General features: G+C 56.2%; 1 protein-coding gene across 1 annotated transcript in view; it reads left to right on the top strand.

The window, feature by feature from the left end:
- Positions 1–14,010, top strand: part of KDM4B (lysine demethylase 4B) — a 132,256-nt gene that overhangs the window by 104,881 nt on the left and 13,365 nt on the right. Inside the window, exons 12-16 of the mRNA XM_054717483.1 lie at positions 3,095–3,196; positions 3,562–3,761; positions 11,216–11,658; positions 11,916–12,036; positions 13,175–13,353. Of these exons, the coding sequence (XP_054573458.1) occupies positions 3,095–3,196; positions 3,562–3,761; positions 11,216–11,658; positions 11,916–12,036; positions 13,175–13,353 (1,045 nt within the window). The remainder of the gene's footprint in view (positions 1–3,094; positions 3,197–3,561; positions 3,762–11,215; positions 11,659–11,915; positions 12,037–13,174; positions 13,354–14,010) is intronic.

The following is a 14,010-nucleotide window of genomic DNA, read 5'->3' as shown; positions in this document are numbered from 1 at the left end:
ATGCCCTGGGTTGTGGGCTCAATCCCCAGTAGGGGATGTGCAGGAGGCAGGTGATCAGTGATTCCCTCATCATTAATGTTTCTCTCTCCCTCTCCCTCTCTGAAATCAGTAAAAATGTTTTTAAAATAATAAAATAAAATGAGAGCAAAGACAACACAAGAGAGGGGTTGGGAGATAGCTTGGGAAAACTAGAGGGCAGGACAAAAAGATCAGAGGCTCAGTTCAGGAACTCCAGCCTCTACTAGGAGTTTCAGGAAAGGAGAAAAGAACATTTCCCAAGAACCAAAGACATTTTCAGAGTACAGAGTCTGGCACTGGGGATGAAGATTATACGCACCTCGGAATATCACAGCTCTTTGGTTAAACAGAAGGTCTCCAGCTTCCAGAATGAATAAACATGTCAACATAAAGAACAAGGGACCCAAATGGCATTGGACTTGGTGATCATAATGCTACAAGCTAATAGACAAAAAGGACAAGGCCTTCAAAGTCAGAAGATAAATAATTTTTAGCCTAGAAGTATGTACCTAGTCAAATTACCAACTAAATGTGTGAGAGGAATAGGATCTTTTTAGACATGCAGAATCCCAGGTTCCCCCTCCTTTCTGAGGAAGCTAGAGGGTGTGCTCTAGCTAAGCAGTGGCAACAGCCAGGAAAAACACAGAACCAGGGAAACCAAATCCAGCCCAGGAGAATCCACCAGTTTCAACGTAAGGACGCCATGGAGGTGTGTGTGGCGCCCTGCGTAGGAGACCACACCAGAGCTTGGAGATAACCAGGAAGGCCAAGCATCTAAGAGAGGAACAGTTACTCCAGGAAGAGCGAACCAAGACTGCAGTGCAAGCAGCATGGATGAACAATGTTTATAGTCAGTAAAATGTAAAACGTGGAATTTCACCACAACCGAAGATGGTGGCAGACTCAGGCAGAGAAGCTGGTGGGTGTGGAAGCAGGAAGCATGGCCACACCCTGAGTGGTAACTGAGAGCCGCTTGGTAACTATGCAAAGGAAGCCAAACCAAAAAAAAAAAAAAAGGAGAAAGCAGCGTGGGGGAGACACATGGAAGTAACTAGGAGAAGAAACAGCTAAAAGAGAGGAGGGTGTCGTGTCTGGGGAGCAGCCGGGGGATGCTGTTATGGTTGGAATATGATTAGGATGTGCCTGGTGGATACCTCCCCCCCCCCCACTGGGTGGCAAATTGGCCACAGGTTCTTCCTGCGTTAGTCTCCCAGCTTATGTACTCACAAAATGGGTATTTCTTTGCATGCTGACGTTCACCTTGCCTTCTCTCTGCAGTAGGGCGCAGCCCTCTGCTTAAGTCTGTCCACCTAGTTCCACCCATTCTGGGGGTCTCCGCATTGGAGGGGGAACCAATGGTGCTGGGGGGCCCAGAGCTCTGAGGCCGGTGGAGTGTAGGGGGATGAGGAAGACCTGGGCTCTCTGGGACAGATAGGGCCCCAGTGGGGACACTCCTGGTCAGCCCTGGGGTCGGGTGGGCAGGGTCAGAAGTGCCAGTCCTGGGGTGGGGTGAGAGAGGAAACCGAGGGGCTGGGCAGCTACAGGAAGCCATGGCCAGGTGAGTTAGTAGTAGGAAGACACCCCTCGTGGGGGTTCGCTTTGGGCACCCAGCCCTGTAGCCTGTGGCCCTGCAGCATTTCTAGACGTGGAGAGAAGCCCCTCCTCAGGTGACAGCTGGTGACGAAAGCCAGCTACATCTACCACCAGGTCTTGGGGCTTGCCACCCGTTTCACTGTAGGGGCCATACCTGGCATTTCCCAAACTGACCCGGTGTGGATTCGCTGGTGGCTCTGCTGTGGTGGAGAGCATCTCTGGCTCCCGTGTCCCCTTCCGCCCCTGCCCTGTCCCTTCACAGTGACCCTTGCACGCCATGCTGTGTGTGATGCCATGCCTCTGCCCATGTTGCTCAATCCCCCTCTGCCCCCACTGAATGCTCCCTGCTTTTCACCTTTGGTCATGGGGTGATTCATGCTGCAGACATCAAGAGGGGCTTGTCACGTGCCCACTGTGCTCGGGAGACAGAGCAGCAGAGACTAGGGCCCTTGAGTTAGGCAGTCAAGCCATGAGAACAACCAGCAAAGGTTAATGTTAGAAGACGGTTAGGAGGGGGCGCCCCAGAAGCCAGCATGGAGAGCAGGGGTGGGCTGGGGAGGTAGCAAGGAGGCTGTCCGGTCCCGCTGCTGTAGGCACCACCAGGTGGGAGGTAGGGGTCCTGGTGTCAGGAGCCCTCGGGGCCTCCCTGGGCTCCTACCCTTCCCTGGTCAGATAGCCCTGCTTCTGCTTGGTGAATGTTGGTCCTTGGAGTGTGGCTGCCATGGGGACCCCCATAGGGTCTCCATATCGGAGTCTGCCCTCACTGGGGCTACAGGAGAATTCATGGACAAGGGAAGCTGCAGCCAGCACCTCCCTTGGAAACGTCCATATTCTCAGGTTGCAGACTGGGATAGATGAAAGGGTAGTGGGGGCTGGTATGAGGCCTAGAGCCTGCAGCCATGTGGGAGGGCATCACCCCCATTCCCTGGAGGGCGTTAGTGCCCTGCCCAAGGCTGGGCCTCTCCACACACCTGCCTCTGCCTGAGCTCCTGGGGTACTACACGCCTCCTGTCCGTCTAAAAGCTGCTCTGTCCCCTCCCTGGAAGGCTCCAGGATCCTGTTTCCCAGAACCCCTACAGGGGTGCCCTGGCTCTAATCTGCAGGCCCACCCCCTTTATTGCTTTCTTTTCTTCCTTTTTAACCCAATTCTCTCTCCTTTTCACTAAGAAGCCATAGCTAAGCCTCAGCTTGAATTCTCACTGGGGGCTGAGGTTCGCCCCCGCCATCCCCAGGACTGTTACACCCTGAGCTGAGCTGGATGTGGAGACCCGACATCCCTCCAGCCCGGGCCCTGACCTGGAGGCGGGTGACAGGGCGAAAAGGGGCATGGGTGCAGGTTGTTCCCTGGGTGTGGAGCTCCTGAGTGTGGAGAGGCGCACGGGGAGCCCGACGGAAGCAGGCGCCCAAGTCGAGGCCCTAGATGAGGCGTCTTGGGGAGTTAACACCAGTCCTAGAGAAAAACTCCCTGACATTTACATTCTAGACAAATTAGTCTGAAAGAAAGCAGACACTGGAAAAAGACTGAGGAGGAGAGGAAACCAAATCTAGAGAGGAAGAAAGAGCAGAGCAAAAAGCCGGGCCTGTCGTAAGTGCACCTTTTGTTTTGTTTGTCGTCTAGGCATTTTCCACCCGCTGCTGTTTCCATTTCGATCACGCTCCCTGCCCCTCCCACCCCCACCACATGGGGGCTCCTAGAGCCCAGGTTCATCCAGTCATCCCATCTCCAGCTGTCATCAGCACCCGCTTTGACACGACCCCACCATCCCATTGCCCTCCTCATCCCCTCCCAGGCCTCTCTCCCTCCACCACCCCTGCCCTACCCCCTGGAGCTACCTCCTGAGGATCCCCTGTCCCCTGATTCTGGTTGTGGAGGCTCCGTACTGCCAAGCACAGACCTGGGCCTCTCCCCTCTGCTGTTTCACCTCCTTTCTGATGACTCCCCCTCTCCAGATCTCACCGGAAACGCAGTCAGCCCAAGAAGCCCAAGCCGGAAGACCCCAAGTTGCCCGGGGAGGGGACGGCTGGGGCGGCTCCTCCCGAGGAGACCAGTGGTAGTGCGAAAGAGGAGGCTGCACAGGAGGCGGATCCCGAGGACGAGGAGGAGGATCCCCAGCTGCCGCCGCAGGGCCGGGAAGCCGAGGGCACAGAAGGTCAGTTACAGCCGGGCGGGGAGGCCAGGACTAGTGCCCACGCCGGCTCCTTCCTGACCCCCGGCCGGTGGAAAGAGCCAGCTTCACTCTGGCTACAGAGTTTCTGCTCTTTAAGAACCCAATTCATGTGCTTTCCTGGCCGGGTGAGGCATTTCATAAGAAATGTACATTCTAGGGGGTGCTGGGAAAAGTCCCTCTTCTCCCAGAAACTGAAGAGAGGCGGTCTCAGTCCACTTGGGCTGTTCTCACAGAACACCACCGGCTAGGCAGCTTAAAAACAACAGCCTCGTGGTTCTGGAGGCTGGGAGTGGAGCTCGGGGTGCTGTGTGGCCGGATCCTTGTGAGGCCCTCTTCCAGGTTGCAGATGGCTGCCTTCACGCTGTGGCCACATGTGGAGGAGCAGCCAGCTCTGCGGCCTCTGCTGTCAGGGCACCGATCCAGTTAATGTGGGCCCTGCTCTCATGACCCAATTACATCCCATAGGCCCCATCTCTTGAGACCATCACGTTGGGGGGTAGGTTTCAACATAATGCATTTTGGGGGACATTCAGCCACAGCAGAGGTGTGTTCTGCCCATCGTGAAAGGGCAGCCTGCTGTTGTGGCCAGATGTTGGTGAGCTTGCGCTGGGGTCGTGGTGGGAGTGTCTCAGAAACATACCCTTCACACAGCACGGGACCATGTTAGCCATGGAGTATTAATGTGTTTTAAAGGTTCCCTCTCCCGTGTTTTACAGCATTTCCTTTTCTTCTTTATAGCTGGTTTCATTTTTCTAATTTATAGCTTTAGCTACTCCCACGTTCACACATAGAAGCTGCTCCCAGCGTAGAGGAGGGGCCTCTCCTCTCTGGCCCTTTCCAGGCTCCGGGCAATAATGGGGCCTGGATGGCAATTGCCTGGCGGTGGCGCCTCAGGCCCCGGTCATAGGCCATAGTCACCAGAGTGTTCTGCTTGGGTCCTCAGTTCCCCTCTTGATGTCTGTGTCTTGGGATGTATGACCTCAGCCTGGCCCTGCCTATTTCAGCATTGTGTGCTCACCAGGATGTGGCGTCCAAGGTGACTATCCATAGGTCACAGTTTGAGACGTACCTGGACGCACCTACAGGCTGATGCTGGTTCCCAGTTAGGAGTGACTCTGTCCCCTGGCTGGCGGGTGAGTGTCTCTGAGGGGGACCCTCAGGTACTCACGGGAAGAGCAGAGCATTTCTGGGTGAATTGTGTGCTGGCACCTTCCCAGACGTTCCAACACGTGCTTATCTATTGGGGCATCACACACCCAGGAGGTGCAGAAGACAAGATGGAGAGAGAAGGCGCCTGGTTGGCGAGGAAGTATGTGCCGGCAATATCTGGGCATAGGCGTGATTTCCTACATAGAAAGGGATGTGGGGACTGAGCCATCGAGTCACTGAGATCTGGTAGAGGAGCCGAATGAGCCCCACACAGAAATCGGGTCTCATTCCATGGCCAGCCATGGGCAGATGGCAGCATTGTCAGTATGCTACCTACAGTAAAAGCAACCAAAGAGTGAGCACCTTGGAACAAAGCTAACAAAAAATAAAAGACCTTTATGGAGAAAATTAGAGACATTTTTGAAAAGTAAGGAAGAATTGCTAGATAAATGGAGCCATGTGTGTTGGGAGAACTCCCCTGTGTGAAGGTCCAGTCCCCTGCCCACCACCACTATCTGGGGGTTCTCAGCTCCTTCAGGATCCCAGCAGGCTGTGGGGTTCGATCTAAATGTAGATGGAGGGAGAGAGGTAGAAACGGAGAGTCAGGGGAGGTCTGGGGACTGGCCATCAGTTCACAGGACAGGAGTGAGCACCCCCTCCACTGCAGGTGGGAGAGGTGAAGGTCACCGCCTGTGCCCAGGGGACTCTCAGGGGTAGCCTCAAATGTCACAGGGGGCACGTGCACAATGTCCCATTTACTTAGAGTTCAGAAAACTCGCCAGCTGGATGGTGGGCTGTTGAGGGAGCGGTTGAGTCGGCTTGGGCTGCCTAACAAAGCACCCAGATGGGCTACGGGCCTTCAAAAACAGCTTCTCGTCTCACGGATCTGGAGGCCAGAAGCCCATGATCAAGGTGTCGGCAGACCTGGCTCCTTCTGAGGCCTCTCTCCTTGGCTTGTAGATGCCGTCTTTGCATTCACATGGCGTCCTCCCTGTGCCAGCATCTCTGCCCTAATGTCCCTGTCCTGAGGACACCAGTCACATTGGATTAGGGCCTCCCTGATGACCTCACCTGAGCTCATGACATCTGCAATGACTCTAGATAAGGCCACATTCTAGGGCACTGGGAGTAGGACTCCAACATAGGAATTTGGGGTATGGGGACATAATCCAGCCCATAATTGAGAATAAACACACTAAAACCGAGAGAGAAGCCTTGGGTTACTCCTGGGGGCTCCCTGAGTGGGGGTGGAGGATCTGGGAGGGGCACATGGTGTCACGTGCCATGGTCCTTCAGGCCCGACACTGACGTGTGTGCTGCTGGACATAAGAATGTGAATGAACCCGCACATTCTGTAAGGCAGTTGGGTGGTCGAGTTTTGGTTGTGATGGTTAATAATGAGCTCTCAGAGGTGGGCCCTGGGACCTAGGGCCTCATGATGGGGGGCTGCCTCCCCAGCTTGCTGCCTAAACAGGAGGTTCCGTCTCCCTGGAGAGTAAAACATGCACTATAGGTGAAACCACAAGCCGCGTGGAGGACACATGCTCTCCTCACCAGTCGTTGCACTCACTCCCCTTCCCCTCAATAGTCTCACCCCAGGACCCCTGGGCCTTTTCCCAAAGGGCTTCAGGGTCTGCATTGCAGGGATGGCCAGTGTCACATATGGTGTCATGTGGCCAGGCCTTGGTACAGTCCTCCAGGGCTGTGGCTTTCATGGCTTCCAGCGGCACGTGGATCCAGGCAAGGATGGGGCCATTTCCGGGGTGGTGTGTCTGCTCAGGGCTGATAGTGCTCCCCAATGTTCAACACCCACCTTGTCCAGGTCCCGTGACAGAGCCCTGTTCCCAAGAAGGAGGAGTTGGGTTGTATGTGGGGGGTCTTTTTCTGGAAAGGAAGTGGTCCCTTGGGGGCCCTGGATGTGGCTGCCACTGCTAGAGAGTCTCCTGGGAGCCATCTCTTGAGCCCTTGGTGAGAAGACAACTCTGAACACATCAAATAAGTGTTTGCAGTCAGGGGTGACAGCAAACACATCGGGGAATGAGGAGAAGGTTTTAAAGTGGTTTCCAGACTTCCTTTAATACCAGCTTAATGTCCCTAAAAGCTGTAAGTGCTAAGGATCATGTCATGTGTGAGCAATAATTTTATGTTTGCAAAGGGAGACCATTTGCTGTCGCTCACACACTGGACACTTTGACAATATCCGGGTGCTGGAGGGGCAGGCGGAAGCCCCCTGGGGGTGGGAGGGACTCTGGGCTGGCTAATGGGGCCCTAGGGCCTGGGAGGCTGCTTCCCAGCTGCAGGTGTCCCCACTCTGCACCCACCGCTGGGTGGTCTGGGAAGAGCTGCTGCCCTGGGAAGGACCAGCAGCCTCTCTCTGTCCCCCACCCCCATGCCCACTCCTCACCCAGGCAGAAGGCAGGAAGGCCGCCAGGCAGCCGTGTCAATCCTGGTTTGCCGGGACAGCAGGGGCTCCTTTCTCCTGCCTGGCCGTGACCATGTCACAGTGCTCTTGCCCCACCTGTAGTTGGGCATGGCCTTTCTCACAGTTTGGGAGATGGGGCAGCAGGGGCAGTGCCAGGACCCAGGAGGGCTGGTCCCGCCACAGTGCCGTACACTCCTCTGGCAGAGCACGCAGCCAGAGGGACCCACCCTGAGACATCCCAGGGCCTTGAGGAGACAGGAGCACCCTGTGAGCAGTATGTGCTGTGGGCAGTTCATGGTCATGGAGCCCCTGGTTTCAGGAGTGGCCTGACAGCTTGTGATTGGCGTTAGGACAGGACAGCAAAGGCTGCTGTACCCAGTAGGCAACAGATGGGCTGGGACTTTATGTGTCTTCACTTGGAGACACATCTTGCCATGTAGAACCCCCCCTCCCCCCGGCCCCCAGCACAGTCCATCCGGGCCTCACCCACATCAGGCTGCACCCTGCCTCGGGCTCTGCATGGGAAGAATGCAGGAGTAGCATGGACCATGGGACCAAGACCAGCTCGCCCCGGCTGGGCAGTGGGTAGAGGGGTGCGGAGTGGAGTGTCTCTAAACCGGATTGCAATCATGAGGCCACCACCCCCTTCTGTGGGCAACATATAGCAGAAGTTGAGCTTGGGATCCCAGATCTATCACGTCATCTCAGTGCACCCCCTTACCCCTGCCCCCCCGGTGAACTTGGTGCCATAGAGAAGGTGTGGGAACTCCAAGGAACCAGTCAGGTTGATAAAATCCAACGGGGGTAGGGAGTGCTCTTGGCTGTGGCATCCTCCCCACTTCTAAGAATAGTACTAGAAGGGTCTCAGCTTGTCTGCTATGGGAGGGGGGCGGTCCCTGCATTCTGCCCACCTGTGTCCTGAACCCCAGGAAGTGGGAGGCCCTACCTACTGGGGAGGGACTGTCTGGGATCCTAAGCCTCCCTTTTTTTCCCTTGACCCTAAGCCCCCTTTTTTTTTCTATTAATCCTTACCCGAGGATAATTTTTCCATTGATTTTTGGAGAGAGTGGGAGGGGAGAGAGAAACATTGATGTGAGAGACACATCAATTGTTTGCCTCCAACATGTGCCCCTGACTGGGGTTGTGGATCAAATCTGCAACCCAGTTACATGCCTTTGACTGAGAATTGAGCCCATGACCCCTCAGTGCGGGGCTGATGCTCTAACCACTTAGCAATACCAGTCAGCGTGACTCTAAGCCCTTTTAATGTAACATTTCTGCTCCATTTTGAGACTTCCTTGGGCCCCAGCAGGTAGGGAGCTTGCTGAGTTCTGACAGTGTGGCCCCTGATGGGGTATGAGGTGGGAGGGGAGTCCTGTGGTGACAGTACCCTGAGCCCCCAGGTATCCTTCCTGGCCTTGGGCTTGTCCCCTAAAAGGCCCTCTGTGTGTTTGTCTCCCTCGGCTTCCCAGAGCCTGGAGACATGAGGGAAAGGCCGGAACTTGTACCTTTTTGACAGCAGTCTCCAGAGTGGAGAGTAAATTGGACCCACTGTCCTCAGGATGACAGAGTGGTGCGATTTCCATTCAATATTTGGACTATGAGGGAGGAAGAAATACTGAATTTCCTTAGGGAACAAAGCATTTATCTGAAAGTGCCTTTTACACAAATAGGATAGCGGCTCTAAGGGCCAGCCTCTGTGCTGGTTTTGTACATTAGCCCCGACACCCCCTGGCCACTCATCTCCCAGGCCCGTGGTCACCTCCCGGGGCCATGGTGCTGTTTCCAGGCAGTACTGAGCAATGCTCCACATCTCTCTCCCTCCACGTCCCTGGATGGGGAAGGGGCCTTTGTTGTAGGGAGCCATCCATTACTGGAGGGGAGGGAGATCTATTATTTGCTTTTCTTGGCCAGATAGCTTGACCAGACCCCTGAGGGTCTGGCGGGAGGGGGTCTAAGGAGTGGTTAAGGCTCTCCTTGGTGGGGCAAAGGTGAGGGAAGAATCCTGGGTGCCTCCAGAAGACTCAGGACCAGAAGGCAGGGGCCAGGGTGGGGGTGAGCATTCCCTGTCTTCTGGCTGATGGAGCCTCTCTTGAAAAACACAGGTATGCTTGCCAAGGACACCATGGGCTGTCCCAGCAACCAGTGCAGGGCTGCAGCTGCAGACGAGGGAGGGTGGGAGCAGGGAGCGGAGGGGGAGGAGGGGACTGGGGTACCTCCTCACGGTTCCTGAGGCCTGGCTCCAAGCTCTGCAGCCCCCTTATTGGGAGTGAGTGGGCGATTCGGCTCCTCTCAGTGCTTTGGGCTGGGTGTCTGCTGGCAGGGAGGTTCCTTGCTTGTTCCTTCTTGGAGTCAGAGCTGATCAGGGGTTAAGTGACAAGCCCTCACCCAAGGTCATCAGCACTTATTCCGTCATCTTTGGCTGAGGAACAGAGGTGACATATGGACGGGTTTTTATAGCAAGAGGTAAAAATGTGGATGCCGTGTTGCACACCAGAACTCATTATACTTCCCGTTGTCACTAGTTTTGCATGGAGAGGGACGGATCCTTGCCCTCCATTTGTCCTTATTTTCCCAGCCTGAGATTGTTGAGCACAGGTAACTCTGGGCCTCTGAGTCCTGTCAGCAGCACAACCCTCATCCCGGGGTGTTCAGGAACCCCTCATTGCAGGCATCCAAAATAGTAGGTCCCCTGGTTCCCAGCCAGTGTTCTTCTTTATGTAGCATCCTGAACCCCCGGGGACCTGGGACAACCAGTAGATCTATGTGCCCATTCTCCAGACGGGGCAGGCAAGGCCTGAGAGCTCCAGAGCTCGCTGTGCTCCCAGCTTGCCCTGGTAGGTCATCGCCAGGCCTGTCATCCTTGAGAGCAGAGTCCCTGGGTCTGCCATGACAGTGACCACACACATATATTTGCTGACAGTCCTGGAGGTCAGAAGCCTCACGTGGGCCTCCTGAGACTGACCCAGGTGTGGAAGGGCTGGCTCCTTTTTGAGGCTTCAGGGGAGGGACATTTCCAGCTTCTGGAGGCACTACATCCTAGGCTTGTGGCTCCTCCTTCCAGCGTCAGCATCCCTCTGACCCTTCTGTAGTCATGGCTCCCTCTGACCACAGCTGGAAAAGGTCCTCTGCTTTTAAGGACCCTGTTAGTACACTGGGTCCACCCAGACCATCTTCACTAACTCACTCCCATCTGCAAAGTCATGGCCATGTCAGGTCCCACACTCACAGGTCCCAGAGCTAGGATGTGGGTGTCTCTGGGGGCTATGATTCTGCCGACCACATACCCATCCTGGCCCCCAATTAAAATGCCATGGAAGACACCCTCACCTGCTTCCCATCCTGCCCTGTCACCTGTCAGGAAATCCCCCAGCACCGGCCCTTGGGGGCGGAAGGGTGTTCCGGGCCCTCCAGGCCCATCTGCTTTTGGTTCCTCTTAAGTGACTTCTCCTTTATGGTTTGTTGTTTGAGTCTTTGCTTTTAAAAAAGAGTTTTCACTGTAGAAATACACAAAACTCAGATATCCGAAAGGAAAACAAATCCTGCCTCTTCTCCCCTGCCCCTTGGGAAAGACACATATCTCTCCTCTACCTCAAGCTAATTCCAGAGGTGCTTTGAACACATGCAGAACCCAGAGGTGAGGGCAGGGGTGGGGACTCCCCCAAGACTCGGGAGTGGCTGGTTTCCTGCCACCTGGCAGCATAACCTGGCAGTGATTTTAACTTGCTCGAAGCCTGTGTTCTTTTGGGGAAGGCCAGAAGGGTTTCTCCCCCGCTCCAGCCAGCTCTGCCTGGGTCAGGGGGCTCCCATGAGGGTGCATGGCCACTGGCCTCAGCTGTGACCGGTCTTTCCTCTCTCCTCACAGAGGACAGGAAGGGCAAGCTGCGGCCAGCCAAGGCCAAGAGCGACCGGAAGAAGAAGAGCCCCCTGCACCCTCACCACCCACTCCTACCCGAGCTGCCGCCACCCCTGCCCATCCAGTTCCCCAGTGAGGAGGTGCTGCCGCCCCCACTGGAGCCCCCAGTGCTGACCCCTGGCCCTGAAGTCACTGAAGAGAGCCCCTTGCCACCGCCCCTCAACGTCATGCCCCCCGAGGCACCTGGCGAGGAGCTGGAGCCGAAGCCGCGCCCCATCATTCCTATGTTGTATGTGGTGCCCTGGGCCAGCCAAGCCACATGTGAGAAGGGCCGTGTGTCCTGCCAGCAGGCGTCTGAGCACTTCCCCCAGAAGGGCCCCACCTGGAAGGAGCAGCTAGCCCCCATGGAGCTGACGGAGCCTGAGGAGGACAGTGGAGCCAGCGAAGTGCAGGTAGGATGCCCTCCAGACTCCCTGGGGCTGGGGATCCTGCCTGTCCCTGTGCCCTGGCCACAGCATCCCTGCTCATGAAATGGCTCTCATGCCTCCCAGAGGCCTGTAGCGTATGTGTGGTTTAGAAACCACAGTGGCTCTTGCCACCTCTTCCTGCAGTCTCTCACTCTCTACTGGGAAAACTGAGGCACCACTGAGCTGAACCTGCTCCTTTCTCTGAGCTGTGACTCAAAGACACTTCCTGTCCTGTGTTTCAGGCTCCGTCAACATTTTCCAAGTTGAAGATGGAGATCAAGAAGAGCCGGCGCCACCCTCTGGGCAAGCCGCCCACCCGGTCCCCTCTGTCAGTGGTCAAGCAAGAGGCATCCAGTGATGAGGGTTAGCGAAGTTGCTGTCCCCTGCCTGCTCGGGCCCCAGGCTGTGTGACTAGAGGAAACCTTTGAAACACCCCTCCCCATGCAGGCAGCTGTCATTAGAGACACCCAGGGCTTAGACCTCCAGCTGGCCACTTTGGGGGAGGTGACACAGGGCTGCGGAGCCACCAGTTGCAGCAGAAGTGACTCTTCCAGCCGCTGAGCCCAGCTGTGGGCCTTGGAGAGGTTGGAACAATGAGCTGTGGGAGCTGGATCTGGAGCCGTAGCGATGGAGGCTCGGAGATGAGAAGTTTGTATTTAACACTCGGCTAGAATCAGAGCTGCTCTCTCGTGGGCAGAAACCCTGGGAAGCCAAATTTTCATCTTCTGCTTTAGCCTTCCACTTAAGAAGCATGTGGAATTTGAGAATCTTCTGGATGGCTTCTTTTATTCTGAATCTAATTTGAAGGCTAGGGTGGGGAGGGTTCTAGAAGCTCCATGGATCACAGGGCTGAGCTCCCAGGATTGGAAGGGATCCTGAGGAAGATGAGATGTGCCTTGAGTCCCTGCAGGTGTCCTCGGCCTCATTGGGAGGGCTGTGTATCAGGCGTTCTGGCCCAGCCCAGCCGCTGTGAAGTTGGGGCCTCAGGATTTTGCACTGGCTTCCGGGGCAGGCTCCCAGGGGAGCGCTGAGTCTCAGGTGCTCAGGAAACCCAGCAATGAGACTTCCGGGGAAGGGGCTGGTAATGGAGGCCGCCAGGTGATGACAGGCAGGGCGGGGGAGGGAGGACAGAAGAGACCTGCCCATTAGTGACCTCCATCTTCCCTTAATAGGACTTTCTGGTAACACTACCTCTCTTCCCTTCTACACCCGCCTCCCTCCCCCCTCAGCTCTCAGCCATACTCTCTTGACTCCTTTGAGCTCAAGAGTCTACCTAGCCTGCCAAGGTTTGGCCCAGCCTGTCTCCCACCCCCAGACAGGACCAGCCCCCTCCACCCCAGCCTGGGTGGCTTGGTGGCCTCTCTGCCGAGAGACTCAGGGGCTGTGTAAGTGGGGACGCATCACCAAGGATTCTCGGGGCAGTAAAACCACCTACCCTTCGAGGCGGGGAGTGGACCTCAGGCGAGGTTTAACTTTTCCTCTCCCACCCCCCGTACTCTAGAAGCCTTTCCTTTCTCCGGAGAGGAGGACATGAGTGACCCCGAGGCCTTGAGGTCCCTGCTGTCCCTGCAGTGGAAGAACAAGGCTGCCAGCTTCCAGGCTGAGAGGAAGTTCAACGCGGTGGCTGCCCTCACCGAGCCCTACTGCGCCATCTGCACCCTCTTCTACCCGTACAGCCAGGTGAGCACAGGGCCTCACAGGGCCACACAGGGCGCTGTCTATTCCTCTCAGTGCCATCGTTTGCTCTGCTGAAAAGGAACTCTGGGGCGGGTGATGGGGAAGGAGAGCCCATTTGCTGCAGGAGCCACAATGGCATCAGCTAGAGCCTGGAGGACGGAAATGGGACAGGTGGGGATGGGACAGTCACAGGAAGGAGCCCATGACAGTTCAGGGCGTGCTGGAGCCTCCCTTGTGAGGGCTATGGGGAGAGGGCCCAGTTTCTGAGTTTTATCCGAAGGTGATGTTTCAATGGGAATAAAAATGGGGTATCAGACCGAGGGGTGGGGGACGGCGTGGAGGCGTCATGACCACTGACCTCAAAGTCCTCAACTTGGCCTGGGGTTGGCACCAGCTGGGGCTAAAGGGCATGGGTGGTGACCAGCCAAGTCCCAGAGGTGAGCTGGGGCGATGGCAAAGACCCTCTGTGACCCAGCTGGGACACCAGAGCTATGAAGACCTGATGGCTCAGCCCTGAGCCAAGCACACAGCGTCCTGCACTTTCCAGACTGGGGCCCCCTCTGTCCCATGTTTCTCAAGTTGGGAGCCTGGCGTCTCCCTGCACTCTGTTCTGTGCCATCAGCCTGCCCAGTCTCCCTCGTAACCTCTTATTTCATCCCC

Source organism: Eptesicus fuscus, chromosome 6 (genome assembly GCF_027574615.1).
Source record: "Eptesicus fuscus isolate TK198812 chromosome 6, DD_ASM_mEF_20220401, whole genome shotgun sequence".
Lineage (NCBI taxonomy): Eukaryota > Metazoa > Chordata > Mammalia > Chiroptera > Vespertilionidae > Eptesicus > Eptesicus fuscus.
Note: the sequence above shows the minus strand (reverse complement) of the source record. Positions and strands in the feature narration are given on the sequence as shown.